General features: G+C 39.1%; 5 protein-coding genes across 7 annotated transcripts; 4 read left to right on the top strand and 1 right to left on the bottom strand.

The window, feature by feature from the left end:
- Positions 1-49: 49 nt before the first annotated feature.
- LOC127240545 (transcription factor SCREAM2-like) lies at positions 50-2,204 on the bottom strand. The gene is made up of 4 exons (XM_051259271.1): positions 1,128-2,204; positions 638-862; positions 385-555; positions 50-271 (listed from the first exon to the last, which is right to left on the bottom strand). The coding sequence occupies exons 1-4, from the start codon at positions 2,103-2,105 to the stop codon at positions 188-190; spliced, it is 1,458 nt and encodes a 485-aa protein (XP_051115228.1). The 5' UTR covers positions 2,106-2,204; the 3' UTR covers positions 50-187.
- Positions 2,205-4,177: 1,973 nt separating this feature from the next.
- On the top strand, positions 4,178-9,080 carry LOC127240536 (ATP-dependent Clp protease ATP-binding subunit ClpA homolog CD4B, chloroplastic). 2 transcript variants are annotated; one of them, XM_051259265.1, is made up of 10 exons: positions 4,178-4,396; positions 4,854-5,437; positions 5,654-5,769; positions 5,841-5,963; positions 6,059-6,244; positions 6,534-6,749; positions 6,981-7,198; positions 7,348-7,423; positions 7,499-7,588; positions 7,668-9,080. In XM_051259265.1, exons 2-10 carry the CDS (start codon positions 4,873-4,875, stop codon positions 8,847-8,849), a joined length of 2,772 nt encoding a protein of 923 aa, XP_051115222.1. In that variant the 5' UTR covers positions 4,178-4,396; positions 4,854-4,872; the 3' UTR covers positions 8,850-9,080. The 2 variants fall into 2 exon arrangements, with proteins under 2 accessions (XP_051115222.1, XP_051115219.1); XM_051259262.1 differs by lacking the exon at positions 4,178-4,396 and having other exon boundaries at positions 4,838-5,437.
- A 145-nt stretch (positions 9,081-9,225) lies between these two features.
- On the top strand, positions 9,226-14,489 carry LOC127240517 (ATP-dependent Clp protease ATP-binding subunit ClpA homolog, chloroplastic-like). Of its 2 annotated transcripts, XM_051259239.1 has the most exons (18): positions 9,226-9,641; positions 9,804-9,843; positions 9,967-10,070; positions 10,183-10,231; positions 10,334-10,440; positions 10,521-10,608; positions 10,687-10,815; positions 10,897-10,971; positions 11,044-11,380; positions 11,482-11,532; positions 11,629-11,744; positions 11,820-11,894; positions 11,978-12,163; positions 12,238-12,453; positions 12,535-12,752; positions 12,834-12,909; positions 12,982-13,071; positions 13,135-14,489. In XM_051259239.1, exons 1-18 carry the CDS (start codon positions 9,568-9,570, stop codon positions 14,269-14,271), a joined length of 3,168 nt encoding a protein of 1,055 aa, XP_051115196.1. In that variant the 5' UTR covers positions 9,226-9,567; the 3' UTR covers positions 14,272-14,489. The 2 variants fall into 2 exon arrangements, with proteins under 2 accessions (XP_051115196.1, XP_051115202.1); XM_051259245.1 differs by lacking the exons at positions 12,834-12,909; positions 12,982-13,071; positions 13,135-14,489 and having other exon boundaries at positions 12,238-12,442; positions 12,535-12,704.
- Positions 14,490-14,935: 446 nt separating this feature from the next.
- Positions 14,936-17,370, top strand: LOC127240553 (glutamine synthetase nodule isozyme-like). The gene is made up of 12 exons (XM_051259281.1): positions 14,936-15,173; positions 15,257-15,296; positions 15,405-15,508; positions 15,625-15,673; positions 15,765-15,871; positions 15,961-16,048; positions 16,147-16,275; positions 16,347-16,421; positions 16,516-16,569; positions 16,657-16,694; positions 16,777-16,936; positions 17,053-17,370. The coding sequence occupies exons 1-12, from the start codon at positions 15,100-15,102 to the stop codon at positions 17,203-17,205; spliced, it is 1,071 nt and encodes a 356-aa protein (XP_051115238.1). The 5' UTR covers positions 14,936-15,099; the 3' UTR covers positions 17,206-17,370.
- Positions 17,371-21,016: 3,646 nt separating this feature from the next.
- On the top strand, positions 21,017-22,498 carry LOC127239502 (nudix hydrolase 18, mitochondrial-like). Its single transcript, XM_051257697.1, has 5 exons — positions 21,017-21,365; positions 21,466-21,583; positions 21,690-21,773; positions 21,863-21,991; positions 22,167-22,498. Exons 1-5 carry the CDS (start codon positions 21,280-21,282, stop codon positions 22,341-22,343), a joined length of 594 nt encoding a protein of 197 aa, XP_051113654.1. The 5' UTR covers positions 21,017-21,279; the 3' UTR covers positions 22,344-22,498.
- The last annotated feature ends 179 nt before the right edge of the window (positions 22,499-22,677 follow it).

The following is a 22,677-nucleotide window of genomic DNA, read 5'->3' as shown; positions in this document are numbered from 1 at the left end:
CATGTTTGCCCATGTTTTAATCTTTTAAAAGCCCAAATGACCTGTGAGTTATTTTTCAAGAAATTTAAATTTTGAAGTATCAAAGCATATGGACGAAGTAGTTAAAAAAACATCATGTTAAATGAGACAATACAGACCATAGCACATGGAGAAAAATTCAGACATGTTTTTGGGGTATTTGAAGTGGTCACAAAACGCCATGAAAGCCAAGTGAATCAAGAAGCACAGCCTTTATCTGATCAGGATGGAGTTCTTGTCTTTCCTTGCATTGCTGCCCAAATTCGAACAGAGAAACAGAACACATTAATCATCAGGCAAATTCATCATCAACTTCTTCAAAAATCCAAAAAAATGGAAAAAGGATCAAGATCGATCCTTGGCTACCTCAGCTCGAAAAACATCCATGGCGAAACCATTGAAGCAACTGATAACAGTTTGCTGAATGTCGAGGCCGAGGCTGTCGATAGCCCTGATCGCCGCGAGCAGAATCCCCGGCCTCAATCCGCAGTACATATGTATGTTTACGCCTCTTCCTTCGGTTAAGTTCACCTCAACCTGTCCAATATAATTTGTTTTAGTCATAAAAGAGCGCCGAACAACGTTGTGTGTATGCAAATTGCAACTGCAGTTGTCTTACTCTCGCAGGTTGTCCCAGTGGGCTTAAGCTATGCTCTTCTTTGACATGAGCCGCCGGAAGTTGAGAAGGCGTAGCTGGAGGTGAGAAAGGGAAGAAGTCGGCAGGCGGCGCAAGCGAAGAGCTGCTGCAAGGGGTGGATTCTAGTTCAGTTTGAAGATTGTTAATCTTCTGCAGAAGCTCCTTTAAGTAGTCGACAGCATCTCCTAGTATTGAAGCCCTGTCCATCTGCAGACAAGCCAAGAACATCGTCGATGTAATGACAGCTAGCAACCAAACTTGAAACAAGTAACATGTGAAAGAAGATCTGATCATACAATTGCACGAACATTCATCAGAATTCATATCACATGTGAATGGAAATTTGAAGATCACGAGATGCAAATAGAACTCTGAATGTATCAAATTGAAAAAGCGAACTCAAATAGGACTTTCAACGGAATTAGAGTCGAACTCAAAATAAGATGTGAATGTAAGACATAAAATTTCATACCTTGCTGATCTTTGGCACCACAGACCTAAGCATGAACAGCCTGTCATTGAGCTTCTTCCTCCTCCGCCTCTCCGCCATCAAATTCTTCGCCGGAAGCCCTTTGTTCTTCCCTTTCTGATTGCCTCCGGCCACCGCCGGCGAGCTACTTTCGCCGCCGCCGCCGTTTTTCAGACTAGAATCATCGTCGATGCTGATTGCTTCATCCTCATCATTCCCACTACTTGATTTCCTTTTACTTTCACTAATCATCACTCCATTTTGATCTGTTGGATTCAAGCTTACAACTTGATTATTAATGGCTTCACGGTCACCAAAGTTGAAAGAATCCTTTTTATGATTGTCAATAGTTGTGGAGAAATTATTCACTAGTGGCTTAGGGTTGTAATAGGGCAAAGAATAATCTGCTTTCATGGAGGCCTCATCAAACCCTAATTCGAAAAAAGGGTTTAAATTGGATGCACCTGTAACCTGCGTGTGATTAGGGTTTGAATTGGGGATTCCCAATTGGTTATAATGATCAGTGAAGCCAGAAACTCCATTACTGCTGTCCAGAAACCCGTTTTCACAGCCCAAATCGAAGGTGCTCTCAAAGGGTTTTGTGACGACATGAGGAGGGATTGCTGTCGGGATTAAAGATCTTTGTTGCAGAAAGGGGTTTATTACCTGAAGATGATGAAATGGATTGAAAACTGAGGCTGGTGATGGAGAGCAGGAGGAAGGAGAGTTATCCTGAGGTTGTAAGATCAGATGGGTGTTGTCCTCGTCATCGTCGTCGTGATCGCCGGAATTTCTTGAGGTGAATGTTGAGATGCCATGGCGGCCGGCGGCGGAGTTGTACCAGATATTGGTGGGATCATCTTCAGCTTCGAGAATGGATTTGAATGAAGAAGAAGAGATGGTGCCTGCCATTTCCATCAGTTCTTCGTTATTGGGCTCGCCATGGTTATTCCAAACGATGCTGTTTCCTCCCGACAGCATATCCTTAAAAGTCACGAAGCTTCGAAGATGGTAATGATGAATGCACAACAGACTCTGCAATGGAGGTTCAAGCAATAGGGAATGGGGACAAAGAAAAAACACACATCTTTATATATATATATATATATATATATATAGTTGCAGAAGTGGACAAGAAATGGCTTGAAGAATACAAAAGGCAAAAGGGTATTGTGTTTGTCTTTGAGTGAGGCAATCGGACACGTAATATTGCTGGAGAATCAATTCATCCTTTTTACAGCTAGGGAAACCCTCAAACACACAAACACGTATACGTGTGTGTGTGTGTGAAATCGAAGAAGAAGAAAATCATCATGAGGTCAGTTACATGCAAAATCATCAGATTTGGATGTTTGTGTAAATTTCTTATTATAAATCAATTTAGCTAATCATTACAATGGCCAGAAGAGTTTATCTGATATTCGATCACAATATATATATATATATATATATATTAATTGGAACCAAATTGCAGCAGGCAAAATTGAATCAAATGGCAACATGTGATCATCAAATACCTAAAGATGAGTTTGGTAGCCACTCCAGGGAAAATAATATAATTAGAAAATTAAAGTAAAATAATTAAAGACAGTGACTCATTGAAGTTTTCACGAGAAACCCACCTGAGGCAGTAGTCTTTCAAAAAGCTGGAACTCTTCAATTACCGCAAAAGATGGACATAACAAAATCATCACACACATATATACACATATGGAAATTAAATTTTACAGCTCCACAATCAATTCAATCAGCAAAATCCACACGTTCTTTGTTCAAATAATTGTACCTCCAATAATAATAATTATAATAATAAATATAGAAATGTTGTATCCTAATTTATTTTGAGCAAAAGGAAGTTTATAGAATAGAACCTTAAAATACAAAATAATCCCCAAAAAATTGTAAAAAAATTCAAACAAAAAAAAGATGCCTATTTGAATGAACCTAAATGATATCGGATTGTAGAAGAACAAATAAAACATTTATATCACTATAAACAAAGCGATGACGGACTTGTTAGACAGTTCAAATGATTCGTACCAATTTCAACCAATTCTAACTACAAACATACAAAAAAATGATGAAAAAAAAACTCTCAAATTGACAAGGCTAGTTTAGCAAGTTTGACAATAGCTAATTAATGACTACAAAGTAATTGTACAATCTATAGTCATTTGCATCACAATTGTTTTTTGGAAAAAAATATTTTATCCTTTTAGAAAAAAATAAAAATCATGTACTATTAATTATAAGAACTATGCATTTTCAAAAATTTTATAATATGGCTGAAAATCAAGAAAGTTCACAGGAAGAGTATAAAGGAGGAAGCCCATATTAGTATAGTCAAGGGTCACCACTACGGAGGATCTCCCCCCTCAAAACCCAAGAACTGTAGAAGCCCATATTAATATGGGTTGGATCAAAACCCAAGAACAATAGAAGCCCATACTGGATCAAAGGCCCAAACATTTCAAGCTCAATAAAGAACAATTAGGCCCAATTACACTTCTCTATAAAATCTTCATATATACTAAACGAAATATCAATGTATCAATAATACACCATTTAAATGAAATTTTACAGAAAAACTTAGACATCAAATACAATTGAGAATTGTCCGCACATCGATATCTAGAATCCAACTATTGCACAAATTAGTGGTGACAAAATTGGGTAGGCCCGTTTTGATTGATATTTTAATTTCCCATTTTTGTTTAAAATTCCACGTAACTTGTGGTCGTGCTGATTCCATCTAACACTTGTTACTCCATCCATTTTAATTATATATATATATATATATATATTTATAAATTAAAATTAAAAATCTCAATTTTTTACATGTCCAAAAAATATACACATATGGAGCCCATGAATCCTAATCGTTGATTCTCTGTCTGCATTCATATTCTGATCCTACGGCTCTGATAAGCTGTGAAGAGATATTACTCGCTGTGTGACGGTGCACCGTAAGTCAATGAAGGAATCGTGTAGGCGTAGGAAAACGCAATGCGAAGGCGTGGAGACAAAAACCGAAAAAATCGATAGAAAAAGAAAAAAAGAAAACGAAATAAATGAAGAGAGAGTAACCGGAGAGCCTAATATAATCCATATCTCTATCCTTCAAGATATCTCATTGGATCTTCTCTTGCTTCTTGGTTCTACGGCCGGGTAATTGACGGGTCGTCTTCGGTCTCTCGTTAGAGGAGACCGTTTTGCTGCGGTTTCTGGATATACCGTATTCGGTGCCTTCCTTTCTCGTGTTGTTGGTTAAGGTGAGGTGTTTCTCTTGTGATTGACCTGATTTATCGAAGTGGGTTTTCAAATTGAGTTGTGGATTTTCTGTTTGTCCCAGTAATTTAGGGTTCTTTGTTCACCCGGGTTCTTTTTCATTCTGTAATTCGTTGGGGGATTGGAAACTTGCAACTTATGCTGTTTCTTTGAGCTGGGCGTCAACTGTTGATATGCATCTGTTCTTGAATTGTCTGTTTTTATAGTCAATTGGTAGATTCGTGAGGCCTAATTTCATTTCACTTGCTTCTTGTCCAAATCGTTTCGTAATTTCAGGAGTGTATACTAATGGTTCAAGAACCTGTGTTTGTCATTTCTGATTATATCCAACTGGAGTTGAATTTTTTAGGGTTAAGGCTGTGTTGGTTGTTGATGCAGTTGGTTTTTGTTTAAGCTTTTGAATACATTTGATATGACTAATTGGGATTGAAATATGTGCAGAGATTTGTTGGGGGCAGATATGGCGCGGGCTTTAGTTCAATCAACGAATTTGCCATCTTCGGTTGGATGGGCAAATAATGGACAGTTTGAAGGGTCCACCAAGACTAAAAAGGCGTCGACAATGCTCTCCAGTGTACAGTCGACTCCCATTCGACTGAGGAGTTTCACCGGACTGCGAGGGGCTAATGCTCTGGATGTAGCGTTGAGGAGAAGTGGGCAGACTCTCCAATCAAAGTTAACTGCCAGCTATGGTAAGAGAGGGAAAAAGTTAAGAACGGGGCCTCGAGCCATGTTTGAACGCTTCACGGAGAAAGCAATCAAAGTCATTATGCTTGCACAAGAAGAGGCAAGAAGGCTAGGGCACAATTTTGTTGGAACTGAGCAGATCTTATTGGGACTTATTGGTGAGGGCACTGGAATTGCTGCCAAGGTCCTCAAATCCATGGGAATTAATCTCAAGGATGCTCGCGTAGAGGTTGAAAAAATAATTGGTCGTGGCAGTGGGTTTGTTGCTGTGGAGATTCCTTTTACTCCTCGTGCTAAGCGTGTTCTTGAACTCTCTCTAGAGGAAGCTCGCCAGCTCGGTAACCTCTTTATACAGTTTCTTTAAATAATTTTCTTTGGTCATGTTGTCTTTCTTCTTTCATGATGTTCTGAGAATGCTGGTAAGTTTGATGTGGGTTCAATGTATTTAAAGACGTTCTTTATATTTAAACATGCAGCATTTTATCATTGAAACCGAGTGTTTTCTCTATTAAGCATGATTTAAGTTACGATATTGGCACCTCGTGTTGATTCAGGTCACAATTACATTGGATCTGAGCACTTATTGCTGGGATTGCTTCGTGAGGGTGAAGGTGTGGCTGCTCGTGTGCTTGAGAATTTAGGTGCTGACCCCAGTAATATTCGAACTCAGGTAAGTTCAATTTCACATTCTTTAGTTTATTACACTCCTCTGAAACTCAAACCAATCTTCTTGGAAATTAGGTTATTCGAATGGTGGGGGAGAGTGCAGAGGCTGTTGGTGCTGGTGTAGGAGGCGGAAGCTCAGGTAACAAGATGCCTACACTGGAGGAGTATGGTACCAACTTGACCAAGCTAGCAGAGGAGGTAAATTCTTGAAATGCTCACACAAGACACTTCAGATTTTCTATGGTAAATTATTGTTGAGGGCTGGTGGTAAGTGGTGCTCTTGATTACTTTAGGGGAAGTTAGATCCTGTTGTGGGAAGGCAGGAGCAAATCGAACGTGTCACTCAAATTTTAGGGCGTCGCACTAAGAATAATCCTTGCCTCATTGGAGAACCTGGAGTTGGGAAAACAGCTATTGCTGAGGGGCTTGCTCAAAGAATAGCCAATGGGGATGTTCCAGAGACGATCGAGGGGAAAAAGGTACGCGCATAGCTGCTTTTATGATTAGGACTGTATCCCAGTTTGTGTTCTTAATCAATGAGTCAATGGTTGTCATCATTTCGAGTCTATTTGTTTCATTTCTTTAGTATGAGCATATGATTATCCTAAAAATGGTGCTTGGAATGTGAACATCATAGATAACTTGTTTGACATTGTTGAGTGCTGGCATTATGTCGGAAATGCAATGTTTTGTGGAGCAGCTTTGCCTTTCAGTTTCTTTTTTATTGTTTTTTGAAGTAGCCGTTGTTGTTGTTATTGTGATGCTTAGGTTATAACTCTAGACATGGGTCTTCTTGTTGCTGGAACAAAATATCGTGGTGAATTTGAGGAAAGGTTGAAGAAGCTGATGGAGGAAATTAAGCAGAGTGATGAAATTATACTCTTCATCGATGAAGTGCACACTTTGATTGGAGCTGGAGCTGCAGAAGGGGCAATCGATGCTGCAAACATCTTGAAACCTGCATTAGCTCGTGGTGAATTACAGGTACGCTAAGAACACAAAAGCCGAATGGGTAAATTGAATAGTGAGAAAATCGTTTGTTGGGTAATGAACAGCAGACATGGTTTCAAGTATTGCAGCCATTTATATATTCTCCTAAAGTCATCACAATTCTTTGCTGTTTCTCCTCTTGTTTGTTTGTTTGTTTGAGTTTATTTGGTCGATAAACCTTTCTTCATTGGGCATTTTTATGTCTGAATAATGCTCTGCTTGCAGTGTATTGGTGCCACAACACTAGATGAATACCGAAAGCACATTGAGAAGGACCCGGCATTAGAAAGAAGGTTCCAGCCTGTCAGGGTTCCTGAACCCACTGTGGATGAAACTATTCAAATTCTTAAAGGGCTGCGAGAGCGCTATGAAATCCATCACAAGCTTCGTTACACTGATGAAGCTTTAGTCGCTGCAGCACAGTTGTCGTATCAATATATCAGGTATTGTGTTTTGCAATAATTTATCCACATCTGGTTGTGCATATTCTTCACAGCTTTGGACTTATTTACAAAAAAAAAAAAAAAAAAAATTATTTCGATTCAAGATAATTTTCTAACAGAGCAACTGAGACCATCTTTACATCTTTTAGTGACCGATTTTTGCCTGATAAAGCAATCGACTTGGTTGATGAAGCTGGTTCGAGAGTCCGACTTCGTCATGCTCAGGTAGGCTTCTGTCTCACTCTCACAACTTCCATTTATTCGGCAGTTTGATCTATGATGATTCGATTATCCTTGCAGCTACCTGAGGAAGCTAGAGAGCTTGAGAAAGAACTCAGGCAGATCACCAAAGAGAAAAATGAGGCTGTCCGAAGTCAAGATTTTGAGAAGGTATCCCAATTCATCGTACCCCTGTTTCAAATACTGGAATACTCAACTCTTGAACTAAATTGTTTCGAAAAATCTGCAGGCCGGGGAGCTACGAGATAGAGAGATGGACCTCAAGGCCCAAATATCTGCTCTCGTGGACAAAAGCAAGGAAATGACGAAGGCAGAAAGTGAGGCCGGGGACGGCGGTCCGATTGTCACAGAAGCTGACATTCAACACATCGTTTCTTCCTGGACGGGCATTCCGGTGGAGAAGGTGTCGACGGATGAATCGGATCGGCTGCTTAAGATGGAGGAGACCCTTCACAAGAGGGTCATTGGGCAGGACGAAGCTGTGAAAGCCATTAGTCGCGCCATTCGCCGTGCCCGCGTCGGGCTCAAGAATCCCAACAGGCCTATTGCGAGCTTCATCTTTTCCGGTCCAACGGGTGTGGGGAAATCCGAGCTTGCGAAAGCCCTCGCTGCTTACTACTTTGGATCTGAAGAGGCCATGATCCGGCTCGACATGAGTGAGTTCATGGAGAGACATACCGTCTCGAAGCTGATTGGGTCGCCCCCCGGCTACGTCGGCTACACTGAAGGTGGGCAGCTGACCGAGGCCGTTCGCCGCCGCCCGTACACTGTTGTCCTCTTTGACGAGATCGAGAAGGCCCATCCCGACGTCTTCAACATGATGCTTCAAATTCTGGAAGACGGGAGATTGACGGACAGCAAAGGCAGGACGGTGGACTTCAAGAACACGCTTCTGATCATGACGTCGAACGTCGGAAGCAGTGTGATCGAGAAGGGAGGCCGGCGCATCGGTTTTGACCTCGATTACGACGAGAAGGACAGCAGTTACAACCGAATCAAGAGCTTGGTGACGGAGGAGCTGAAACAGTACTTCAGGCCGGAATTCTTGAACAGATTGGATGAAATGATCGTCTTCAGACAGCTGACTAAGCTCGAGGTGAAAGAGATCGCCGACATAATGCTGAAGGAAGTTTTCGAGCGACTCAAAACGAAGGAGATCGAACTTCAGGTTACGGAGAGGTTCCGAGATAGAGTTGTGGAGGAAGGATACAACCCGAGCTACGGCGCCCGACCCCTACGACGAGCTATCATGAGGCTTCTCGAGGATAGCATGGCGGAAAAAATGCTGGCGCGGGAAATCAAAGAAGGAGACTCTGTCATCGTCGATGTTGATTCCGACGGCAATGTGATCGTGCTCAATGGCAGCAGCGGCGCCCCGCCGGAGCCGTCTCCCGAGCCTGTGGTTATCTAAAATTCTCATACCAAGTATGTTTCTTACTGCAGGTGGGTGTCCCTTTTGATTAGCTCTCCCTTAAAACTTGTTCTTCTATGGCGACGAGACTTTGGATTTACATTCCCATTTGGGGCATCGTCATCGAGTCAGTCTAAGATTTTACAAGACTTTGATCTTGAAAGAAATAGTTTGTGTATGATATATTCAAATGTCTGCCACTAGGGAATGGATTCTTACACTTTTGCATAAGGTGCTTTTGCTTCTGGCAGAAATTTCATTCTCTACAGGCTTTTGTTTTGTTTGTTTGTGTTTCTTCGACAAGGCCGACGAGAGAGAGATTAATGGGTTTCTGGTAATAAATAAAAGGAAATTTTGCACGAATTTCCGCTGCAGCATTCAAATGTTAACTTGTGAGGAAGAAGGAATGTTCCATTGCCATAAAACAAGAGAGGAAATTCAAAAGTGTGTATATTCCCATTACCTTCCTGTAAAGTGTGAATCGTTATAATTAATTAACAAAATTGTTAGATTATTGACGTGGCTGCAATCATGCATGGTCGGTATTGTTAATTTTGAAAAAGTTAGAGACATCGTATTGGTGGAACATTGACGACAAATGAAGACTTAATTGCGAAGACCAAAACATCCTTGTAGTACTGTTAACAACCACAGAAGGCGACGAATAGGGATATTTATTCTTTCAGCCACAGAAGGCGACGAACACGGACCACATTTGATGGCTCTGCTCAGTGATCTCATAAACTTGGACCTCTCTCAGGTCACCAAGAAAACCATTGCTGAATACATATGGTCAGCCAGCTAGTTCTTGCAAGATTGTTTCTTTTTTCGTTTTTTTAAATGAATGTTTGATGAAATGATTGGTTGTTTGTGCTCAGAAAAACCCCTTTCTTTTTAAGATTATGGAGTCTTTCTTTCAGGTTCTGATTGTGGAATTTATTGTTTTTTTTGAAGGATTGGTGGATCGGGGATGGATCTTAGGAGCAAAGCCAGAGTGAGTTTTTGTGCCCTTTTGGTTCCATGAAAACTACCTTTTTGTTTTTTGTATTTTTGGGCTTTCTTGTTTTTGTTTCTACAATTGTGTTGCTAATATAGCTATGATCTATCTCCTGATCAGACTCTCCCTGAACCCATCACTGAGCTTTCAAAGCTACCAAAATGGAACTATGATGGTTCCAGCACAGGTCAAGCCACTGGTGAAGACAGTGAAGTCATCCTCCTGTAATAATAATAATATTACAATCATACATTCCTACCAAATTATTACCCTCTCTTCATTAATTCATTGTGGATTACTAAATTGTATGTTACTATCCTTTGCAATTCTGTGCAGCCCAAAGGCCATTTTTCCTGATCCTTTTAGGAGGGGAAGCCACATTCTTGTAAGAATTTTCTGCCTCATTCTTGTCTGAAAACTGACTACTCATTTTATCTATACATACATTCATTCATTTATATATATATATATATATATTGTTCTATAGGTGATGTGTGATACTCAAACTCCGGCTGGAAAGCCGATCCGAAAACCCCGGAGGCATGGTACTTCGAAGATCTTTACTCATCCCTACGACGAGGTGGAGGTGCCATGGTATTGTCCTGACACCCTGATTCTATTACTATCATTGTCCTGATTCAATGCAGAATGAACTGAGGTTGTTTCAAACACAGTGATGGGGTTGATCAAGAATATACCTTATTACAGAAGGATGTCAAGTTGCCTTTAGGCTGGCCGGTCGGAGGATTCCCCGGTCCGAAGGTAATTGAATGAGGATCCATTTATTGTTCTTGATCTTGTGAATGCATCTGTGTAATAATTTTTTGCACTACATTGCAGGGTCCGTACTACTGTGGTGTCGGCGCAGACAAGGCCTTTGGGCGCGACATAGTCGGCGCTCATTATAAAGCGTGTCTCTTTGCTGGGATCAACATAGGTGGAATCAATGGCGAAAACATGCCTGGCCAGGTAGAGACATCATTGTATCGTCGAAACTCCTTTTATTTTTGTGTCTGAATGTTTTTAACACATTGTGATTCTGCTGATCAGTGGGAATTCAGAGTCGGGCCAGCAGCCGGGAAGTCTGCGAAATATCAGCTGTTGGCTGCGTGCTACATTCTTGAGGTAATCCAATTCTGTCCTAACACCAATCACAGTTTCATTACGGTGACATGATCGAACATTTTATTGCATCAGAGGATTACTGAGGCTGCTGGCGTGATCCTCATCCCCCGAGCCATGTTTCAACGCTTTACAGAATCGGCATTGAAAGTTATTACACTTGCACAAGAAGAGGCTAGACAGCTTGGGCACATTGTTGTAGGAACTGAGAAAATCTTACTCGGACTTATTGGAGAAGAAGTCGGCATTGCTGCTAAGGTCCTCAATTCTGCTGGAATAAACCTCGAGAAGGCTCGGGTAGAGGTTGTAAAGCAAATAGGACGAGGTAGTGAATTTTCTGCTGTCGACAGACCTTTTACTCCCGGGGCTAAACGAGTTTTTGACCTTTCTCTAGAGGAAGCTCGTCAGCTTGGTATATATTGTATTCTTTTCATTTACTAGCACCATTCAAAGATGTTCTTACAACCTTTGATCATCAAACCTATGCATTTGCTTCATTTGCTATCAATTCAGGCCAAAATAACATCGGATCCGCGCACTTGTTGCTGGGATTGCTTCGAGAGGGTGAGCTTGTTCTGTATACATACACTTATTCATCTTAGCTTATTTCGACATAGCTTGATTTTTGTATGATCGATTTAATTTTGCGATTGATTTCAGGTGACAATGACTTTGGAGGTTTCCCTATGTTCATGGGCAGTTCTAATAAATCTGGAAGCGTGGCTGCTCGTGTCCTCGAGAATTTAGGCGCTGATCTGCGTAAGATTCGAACTCAGGTACATAAAGCATTGCTTGGATCGATTCCAATACTTCTCGCTGTCGGAAACTAAGGATGTCTTCTTCTAACACAGGTTGTTAAAGCTCTTGGTGGAAAGATTCATGCTCTGGAGAAGTATGGAACAAACTTGACCAAGCTTGCAGAAGAGGTGAGAATCCTATAACTAGATGCAATTTTTTTTTGTTTCAATGATGACAAGTTACCGTTAGCGCCACTCTTGATCATTTTCAGGGGAAGATAGATCCTGTTGTCGGGAGACAGGAGCAAATCGAGCGCGTCGCGCAAATTTTAGGACGGCGTACTAAAAACAATCCTTGTCTCATTGGAGAGCCTGGAGTCGGGAAAACAGCCATTGCTGAGGGGCTGGCTCTGCGAATAGCTGATGAAGATGTTCCGGAGGCGATTTTAGGGAAGAAGGTCTGTCTGTTAGCTAAAGGTTATTACAGCCTGTGTAGACTTCTTTTCGATTGTCTTGTTTTTATGGCGTCCAGGTTATTACACTGGACATGGCTCTCCTCGTCGCGGGGACATGTTATCGCGGTCAGTTCGAGGAGAGGTTGAAGAAGGTGATGGAGGAAGTTAAGCAGAACGACGACATTATACTCTTCATCGATGAGGTGCATATGTTGGTCGGAGCTGGAGCCGCGAAAGGAGCCATGGATGCTGCAAACATCATGAAGCCTGCATTAGCTAAAGGTGAACTGCAGGTACATAGATACATACATACATGTCTGAATAAGACACACAGCCCTCGAAAGCCGGGTGTCTGAACGATGCTGCACTTGCAGTGCATTGGAGCAACGACGCTAGATGAATACCGGAAGCACATTGAGAAGGATCCTGCGTTGGAAAGAAGGTTCCAATCCGTGAAGGTGCCCGAATCGACAGTCGAGGAAACCATCAAGATTCTTAAAGGCCTTAGACACCGGTACGAGATTCATCACAAGGTTCGTTATGCTGACGAAGCTTTAGCCGCCGCGGCGCAGTTGTCCTATCAATATATCAGGTACTACTATTGTTACAGCTACGGCAGTCGAACAGTAGCGATATCGTCTATTAGTCTTAAGACAACCTTTGCATCCAACAGTGACCGTTTTCTGCCGGATAAAGCAATCGACTTGGTTGACGAAGCTGGTTCGCGCGCGCAGCTTCGCCGTGCTCCGGTAAGATCCTCTCGTGTTGTCTCGACAATTCTTTTCGCAGTATCACGGCAACGGTTTTCGTTATCCATGCAGCTCCCTGAGGAAGCTAGCGAGCTCGATGAAGACGTAAGGCAAATCGCCAAGGAGAAAAGTAAAGCTATTCAATGCGAAGACTTTGAGAAGGTAAAAGTCGTGTTGCAAATTTTGGAATCTTCGACGAATGAATCGATGTAATAAAATTTGTAGGCAGCGGAGCTACGCGACAGGGAGAAGGAACTCAAGGCTCAAATAGCGGTTCTTGTCGAGGAAATGAGGAAGGCAGAAAATGAGGCCGGGGATGGAGGCGATCCTGTCGTCACAGAAGCCGACATTCAGCACATTGTCTTTTCATGGACAGGCATTCCGGTGGAGAAGGTTTCGGCTGTCGAATCCGATCTCCTCCTTAAAATGGAGGAGTCTCTTCACAAGAGGATCATCGGGCAAGAAGACGCAATCAAAGCCATTAGCTGCGCTATTCGTCGTGCTCGTGTTGGGCTAAAGAATCCCAACAGACCTATTGCTAGCTTCATCTTTTCTGGTCCGACTGGTGTCGGGAAATCCGAGCTCGCGAAAGCGCTCGCTTATTACTACTTCGGATCCGAGGATGCGATGATCCGGCTGGATATGAGTGAGTTCTCGGATAAATATACTGTCTCAAAGCTGATCGGTTCGCCTCCTGGCTATGTTGGTCATCTCGACGGCGGGCAGCTGACCGAGGCTGTTCGACGCCGTCCTTACACTGTTGTCCTGTTCGATGAGATTGAGAAAGCGCAGTCGGAGATTTTCAATGTAATGCTTCAGATTTTGGAGGATGGAAGATTGACAGACAGCCAAGGCAGGACAGTGGACTTCAAGAACACACTTTTGATCATGACGTCGAATGTTGGGAGCAACGAGATCGAGCAGGGTAGCCGGAGCCTCGATTCAGCTGTGGATAACGTCGAGAAGGATCGAATTCACAGCCGGATCAAGAAATTGGTGACGGAGAAGCTGAAACAGAGCTTCACCCCTGAGTTCTTGAACAGATTGGATGACATGATCGTCTTCAAACAGCTGACGAAGATGGAGGTGAGGAAGATATCCGACATCATGCTGAAGCAGGTATTCGATCGGCTTAAGAAAAAGGATATAGAGCTGCAGGTGACGGAGAGGTTCCGAGACAGAGTCGTCGAGGAAGGATATGATCCGAGCTACGGCGCGAGACCGTTAAGAAGGGCTATTACAAGGCTTCTTGAGGACAGCATGGCTGAGAAAATGCTGGCACAGGAAATTCGAGAAGGCGATTCGGTTGTTTTGGACGTCGATTTTAATGGGAATGTGATCGTTGCCGATAGAGGGGACTAGATATGTTCTTACAGGCTTGGAGTGGAATGAATTCTTGGACAATGTTGGTTCTGGTTTGTTGGTAAATACTAAGTTTTCTTTTGCACAGATTTTGTTTCTCAGAGATGAGATGTAGACACAGTGCAGATGCAGAGATGATTCTTGGACTGTTAGTGTTATAGCATCTGTCGTTTTTCTTGTATTCTGATTGCATTGGTTGGTTCATCTTCTTTCTTGGCTTCTCATTGCATTGAGGAAAACCGTAAGAGTTATCGACATTAGTCGATAAAACCAAGATGCCTGAAAACTCTTCATGTACGGACAAGTTCCATTGGGAAAGTCGAAAAGGTATTGTTTTGCATCCATGGCAATTCAAGAACCCTAATTAATTACAGTATTTTAAAATCTTTGGGGACGGAGATGAATCAGTTCAGCAAATTAATAAGGGACTTTTCCACCATTCTTGGATTTGGGTCGTTAATTCTTTTAACCTATTCTTCCACAGTAACAAAATTAAAAAAGGAAGTGAAAAGTGTGGAAAGAAATTAAGAATGATGTTTTTCACTTATAGTATTTCTTTTGTTTAGCCTAGGAAAACATCGCCCATAGGTTTTTGGTATTCATGGGATGAGCTATAACAAGAAAATCTATATATATACATTATTTTTCCAATTTGTAAACAAGAAATGTGAAACATGATGATATGATGATTTTCCCTTATTTTTCCACGCCAAATTAGCCTATAAAACCGCTCTCAATATTCCCATAATGAGGCACTTGGTGAGACTGAGACTGCTCTTTCAGAGACACTGACAAATACCTAAAAAGAGCAGATTTCCGAACACCAAAATGGCTCGGCTAAGTGATCTCTTCAACTTGAATCTATCTGATGTTACCAAGAAAACCATTGTTGAGTACATATGGTCAGTGGGTTCTTCCAAGATTGTTTTATTTTCATCTTTCTTTAGTTCTCACAGACATGTATGATTTTGTTGTAATGGTTTAGGGTTGGTGGATCTGGGAGGGATCTGAGGAGCAAAGCCAGAGTAAGTTTGTGTGTCCTTTTCTTACATGAAAAAACACAGTTTGTTTGTCTGTCAATTATCTCTCTTGATTTTGATGAATGATGATAATTTCCCTGTGGTATAATCCAGACCCTCCCTGGACCTGTCACTGATCCTTCAAAGCTTCCAAAGTGGAACTTTGATGGTAGCAGCACAGAACAAGCACCTGGTGAAGACAGTGAAGTCATTCTCTAGTAATCAATACTAAAACCCTAATTCCAAACCCCTTTGTATATATATACATATATATATATATATATATTCTTGATTAACAAACTGATTATTGTTACTTCTTGTAATTTTCTTGCAGCCCACAGGCAATTTTCCGTGATCCATTCAGGAGGGGAAACCACATTCTTGTAAGAACTGATGATTCTTGTCTGAATTAGATCTGTATATAAATATGGTGTAATGTTGTGCTCAAAATTGTTTGGTTGTAAAATTTTATAGGCCATGTGTGATTGTTACACACCAACTGGAGATCCTATCCCCACAAACAAGAGACATGCTGCAGCTAAGATCTTTAGCCATCCGGACGTCGTCGCCGAGGGGCCCTGGTTCGAACCAGCCTCTGTTTCTAGTACTTATATATGATCTGAAATCATTGCAAACTTAACTGAGGTTGTTTCAAATTTTTGAAACACAGGTTCGGGATAGAACAGGAATACACCTTGTTGCAGAAGGATGTTAGCTGGCCTTTGGGCTGGCCTGTCGGCGGATTCCCCGGTCCTCAGGTAATGATATGACCGATGTTTCGAGTTTATGGTATTTTGATCTTTGCCCTGATCTTAGGTAGCATCTGTGTGTTTTTATGTTGTCTACTTCATTACAGGGTCCGTACTACTGTGGCGTCGGCGCTGACAAGGCCTTCGGCCGGGACATAGTTGACGCTCACTATAAAGCTTGTCTCTACGCCGGAATAAACATCAGCGGCGTTAATGGCGAAGTCATGCCTGGCCAGGTACAGACATCAAACTTCTTTTAACTTTTTTTTTGCGATTCTCTATAAAAATATATTGTTTTTCCGGTCAGTGGGAATTCCAGGTCGGGCCGGCTGTGGGAATCTCGGCCGGAGATCAGCTATGGGTAGCGCGGTACATTCTAGAGGTAATTGAATCCTAACCAAGAACACACACACAAAAGAAAAAGAGATTTTATTACAGGAACAAGAACAAACTCAACCAACATTTCATTGCAACAGAGGATCACAGAGGTTGCCGGCGCAGTCCTCTCTTTCGACCCAAAGCCAATTCCGGTTAGACCTCAGACTAAACAGCAACAAACTCTGGTGTTTCTTCTTTGTTTCATCCATGTTGTAATAACATAGCCTTTGTTAATCCAGGGCGATTGGAACGGCGCCGGGGCGCATTCAAACTACAGGTCTCAATCCTGCCGGCATCTTCGCCTAAAATTCTCCGCTGTCTTATGTTGGCTTAACTCTACTATTCTTAACCTTATCCAGCACGAAGTCGATGAGAGAAGAAGGCGGCTACGATGTGATAAAAAAGGCAATTGAGAAGCTGCGATTGAGGCACAAAGATCACATTGCTGCATACGGAGAAGGCAATGAACGACGCCTCACCGGGAAGCATGAGACAGCCGACATCAACACGTTTTCATGGGTGAGCAATGCTCGAATGTTAGATCATCGATCATGTTTGATTTATTAAATGACCATTTGGCCTAAAAATTTAAGATTTACGCTTACATACGGATTTATTTATATGGTTGTTTGAAGGGCGTGGCAAATCGGGGAGCGTCGATCAGAGTGGGGCGGGACACGGAGAAGGCCGGAAAAGGGTATTTTGAAGACAGGAGGCCGGCTTCTAACATGGATCCGTATGTTGTGACTTCCATGATCGCTGAGACAACCTTACTCTGGAAACCTTAAAAAAGACCGTATCAGTATGCATTTGGCATGGTTTTCTTACGACTACTGAATTAATCTGGTTTAGTTGTTTTTTTGGGATTGTTTTCTTGTCTTGACTTCATGTTATTATTGATTCATCATGGATCTGTTTAATTCTCTTTTTCCAGTTAAGGTTTTGGTTAAATATTTTTGCAATATCTATTATATATATATATATATGTGTGTGTGTCATTCACCATGTAAGGAATTATACATCTAGTTTTGATGTCTGAGTTTCGACAAATTCGCAGAGGCTTCACACCTATACAAAATACAAATATAAATTAGTTTGGCATTTTAAATGGAAATCAATGCATGAATATCGTAATAATATTACAGCTAGGTATGTAATTCATGGATGCAGAAATATAAAAGAATAAAATAATGAAATCTCTATCTCTTTGTATTTTCGAGCATATCCATTTTATTTAAAATGGTTTTCTTCTACCATCCCCACCATGCTACACCGAGCATTTTAAGGAAATATAAGGGTTGTTTGGTTCAAGGATTTAATGGAATTTCATGGGATTAAGGTGGAATTTAAAATGATGGGATTTGAAAAATGGGTCTAAAATCTTACAAATAAAGAATTTTTTTGTAATGGAATACCCCTGTTACTTTTAAATCACATTCTTGAAATTTTAATTTTTTACATTTATATCCTTTTATAAAAAAAAAAATAATAGTATTATATTTATATAAAAAATTAAATAATTTTAAAATGAATTATTATTTGAATTATATATTTAATTAAATTTATATTATTTTTTATTGTAAAATATTTTTTAAAATAAATTAATAAATTCATTGTTTAAATTATTATTTATTATAAATTTTATTTGAATTATAAAATTATAGGGACGACCATAAGTCGAGTTTAGTCGAAACTGATATTCATCTCAAATATATATTGTTAAATCCGAGATTCAAATTGGATCCGTTATACTAGATCCGACCGAGACTATACCCGGTAAGACTTGATGGATCCGAAAAATGTATTTTTTACAATTTTTAAATTTTAATTTAAAGTTACACATGTATAGATCCAATGTATATTAAAATTTATGTATTTTATTAGAAAAATATTATAATAAAATAATGAATACGTTAAACTCAAAAAATATTTTTAATATAATTATATTATTCGAAATTATTTTTTCATATGTATGGTTGATATATTATTATTATATTACCCTTATCATAACCCGGATCCAGGCCTAATACTCAAATAATTGGACTTTAACTTCAAATAAATAGGTCGGGCTCGGTAGGGTCTCGAGTTTATGCGAATCTATTGTCGTACTATAAAAATTATTGATATATTTTCAATTTATATTAATAATGAATTAGAGGTTTAATTTGTCAAAATAAATAAAATTCATAAGAGGACAAATTTAGAATATAAAAAATCCAAATCCACCAAATATAAATCCCACCCTATTTTACCAACCAAAAATAATATATAAGTCCTACTGTAAAATCCCAATCCCACCAAAAAAAAGTCTATGAACCAAACAGCCCCTAAAAGAAATATTAGTATATATATCTCGGAGACGCAAAAATAATATTATTATCCGATGTAAGTATGCAATATGTAAGAGAAAAGTGTTAAGATCCTCCTTATCATTCTATTCAAAATGGATTTTTTTTTTCGATCATCCCCCACACTTCAACATCTAAAAAATTATAAAAGAAATCTTAGTATATATATATGTTGGGGTAACAACATTAAAGTTAAATAATTTATCTTCATTTGTTCAAAATCCGTATCCAACGTATTATTTATCAACGGTTTGTGGAAGCTCTCTAAAATAAAAAATAAAAAATAAAAAAAAGAAGAAGAAATTGGAAAGTCATTGAAGAAGGAAATTATAGATTATAATAGATATATTGTCTTGATTCATATATATATATATATTTGATAACGTGAGAATCTGCTATCGTTATTTTTCGAGTGCTAATAGGACACTGCACTGCAACTAGTTCTTGCCCTCTTACTTAGTAAAAATATTATAGCTAGAAAAATATTTAATGAAATAGGAAGGAACGCAGCTGGTTGGTATCTATCTAAAAAGATACAAATGGGGCCGTTGAAACTGAACTTTCAGTCGACATAAGTGCGATTTAAGAATTGGTGGAAGGGTCGTGCTTGTGACATGTTTTTTAGCTGTTGCCTCAGTAATTTAAGCCTATCCATATCTGTTAGATAAATGTCATTTTTAATATGGAAATATTATATGATTTTTTTTGTAATTATTGGTGTCACATGTTACTTTCCGTTTAATTTGCTCCATAACTATAAATTGTATTTAAGAGAGGGAATGATGAGAATACACTTACGAAAATATACATATATATATATATTAATTAATATGTGTATATATTTTGATAGTTTACTCTTTGGAGCAATACCATTAACTACTGTATTTGCTTCATGCACATATTCGAAATTTGATTATCATAAGTAGCATTATTAATGTGGTTGGGAAAACTCAGATTTGACTGGATCGACCTTTAAGAGATTTAAATAAATATCACTTTCATTGAATTTAGCCGAGTCTCCAATAATAAGGATGATTGGCAATAAGTCGGTTTACATATGCTTTTTATTGTGTTCTCATATTATTCATTTAAGTTTTCATTAAAAATATTTATTTTCAAACTTTGTGACTATTTCGCAATACAAAATTACTATAATTATATACTAATTAATAATAATGCATATCTTTTAAGTTAATATTGTATGATAATAAACAATTGTTATAAGAATAAAATCCTATTTTGAACTTGCCCAAACTATGATAGAGACTAGAGAGTTGGCCTAATAATAAGTAGCTTGAGAAAAAACATATGTGGTTAACTCATCAACGGTTTGCTTGCATATATTTACAAGTGTTTTAATTTGATTGTTAATAAATGATAAAATTTTAAATAAGGAATTAATATTTAATAATAACTATTTAAATTTTTTTCTGATTCTTCTAGAAGGCAAAGTTGACCGTGTAATTTTCCATTCTGCTTGCATGTTACTCAGATTCTCTCTGATCACACCCATTAAATACATTATTTTTGGGTCTAACAAACAATTAGGTAATGAGAATTGAGAAATATTCTCCATAATTTCAGAAGTTCAATATGCCATTCAAAATAATATATTAGTAATAATAACAACAATAATAATAATAATGACAATCATCTCGTTCCAGCAATATTTAAAGGGTGTATTTTTTTTTAATAGACTGATCTACTATTTTGATTAGAGCAATACATAGTTACTTCAAATATTTGAATATTCACAAAGTTTTTTCCCCCACCTTTATTACATGATCTTCAATTTTTTTTTAGTTTTATTAATTAATTATTACGTCCGTTCAACTATTTTTAATAAACATTATATTAGACAATAGACACACATTTTTATCTAAAAAAAACACCAGCTGAGTTTAAATTTTTGTATTATTAATTTGTTGAATGTTATTATACAATCATCAAATAGTTATGGGTCAAAAACACACAAACCTATGCATATATAGTTTATACTAGCATACTTTATGTAGATGTTTTTTTTTTTTCTCTTAAATATAAAACTAAAATTAAATGATAAAGACAGCACACGAGGTGAGTTCCCATTGGGTGAGGAGTGGGGCGAGGACGACGTCGTTTGATAGTCTGCTCGAATACGACCTTGATGCAATGCAATAAATGTGTACATAAATGCTCCCATACTACGAAACAGTGATTAATTAATTAATTATATTCATATTTCACACGGATTGAACTCGAATTTCAGCGGTGTTGATGAATTATTATTGGATCTGGAAGCTCTCCAGCTATGGCCCGCCCGTATGGAGATTCTCCTTCTTCCTATAAAGCCCTTGCACTACGTCCGCCATTGCAGTTATCCACATACCTCTTCCAAGTTTTTTTCCTAATCTGTATTGTCTTTTTATTACAGCGGTTTTAGGACAAGCCTTGTGTGACCTAGCTTCTTCCTCCCCAATTTGCTTTCTGGTTTAGAGTTTCCCACAAAATTAGGGTTTTTTGTTTGGTCTCAGCATGCATATCGAGAAGCTGGTGTCACTACCGCCCCGTACGGGGAGACATTTGCAGCGATACAACAAGGAATTTCGTCAAGTTGTTGGGTATGTCTGTATGTATGAATTTGAAGAGCTCTGTAATTTCATGTCTATTCCTTACAGTAATGTTTTGGATTATCTGAGAATTGTGCTTAAATCTGTGCAGATGCATTCCTTACAGAATTAGGAATACCAACAAATCTCCTCTGGTCCATGGGAAGACTGAAGAATTGGAGGTCCTTCTGATCACCTCACAGAAGAGTCAAAGATTGATGTTCCCGAAGGTACTACGAAGAAACTACTAAATCATTACACGTAATTGTCAAATATCTTATTACAACTAACATTCCTATGTTCTTACATAGTTACCTTTGGTACTAACTTCTTCAGGGCGGCTGGGAACTCGACGAGAACATTGAATTCGCCGCTATAAGAGAGACGCTGGAGGAAGCCGGCGTTGTCGGAGTCTTGGGGGTTAGTATCATTCATTCGCATTCTTATTACAAAGTTTTCATACTTTGATATGAAATCGCCAAAACTCACTTGCCTTGATGACCTCTTAGGACAAATTAGGCGAATGGATTTTCAAGAGCAAAAGCAAAGACAAGCTCCACGAGGGATCGGTGTTTCCCCTGTTAGTAGACGAGGAATTAGACATCTGGCCGGAGAAAAATCTCCGGCGACGAATTTGGGTATGCATTTCACAAACTCTTGTAAGATGACATTTTGTAATGATTGCTCTTGTCGGATGCGCAGAACGATTGTTTCACCTAATAGTTTTAGGATATGCATAATTAATTTATTTATCCGCAAACAAGAATCTTCAACAGCTCTGTATTTAATGACTGTATTGTCGTTTTCTAACAGATGACAGTTAGTGAAGCTCGGGAAGCCTGCGCGCACTCGTGGATGAAGGAGGCGTTGGATGCGTTTGTCGAACGTCTGACGGTGCGTAGATTTGTTATGTGCGGAACAGAGGAGTTGAGACTCGGCATCGGATCTCAAGCTGCAGATGAAGAATCTGATTGTTATTTAGTTAGCTGATGGCTATGTGGTGATAGTATTCCGTTGTTTGAAATCTAAACTGATTTTATGTAACCAGGGGATTTATAGATATCTTCAAGTTGTTTTTGAGGGTGTAAATGGAAGAACCTTTTGTCCTAACGGACGTTTTTCATGTTTATTGCTGTTTTTATTAAGTGATGATTTGCCATACTGAAAATAATACATCATACTATCCAATATCAAAGTATTAAAATAGTATACAATATTTTCAGTATATATATAAAATTAGTAGGGTTGGTTTTTTTATCAGGTTTTGGTTTTAAAATTTGATTTTGAATCGTAAAATTTTTAATTGAAATAATAGTTTGAGGCG

Source organism: Andrographis paniculata, unplaced genomic scaffold (genome assembly GCF_009805555.1).
Source record: "Andrographis paniculata isolate CXL003 unplaced genomic scaffold, ASM980555v1 Contig18END, whole genome shotgun sequence".
NCBI classification, from domain to species: Eukaryota; Viridiplantae; Streptophyta; class Magnoliopsida; order Lamiales; family Acanthaceae; genus Andrographis; species Andrographis paniculata.
The sequence above is the reverse complement of the archived record's forward strand: the minus strand, read 5'-3'. Positions and strand labels throughout refer to the sequence as shown.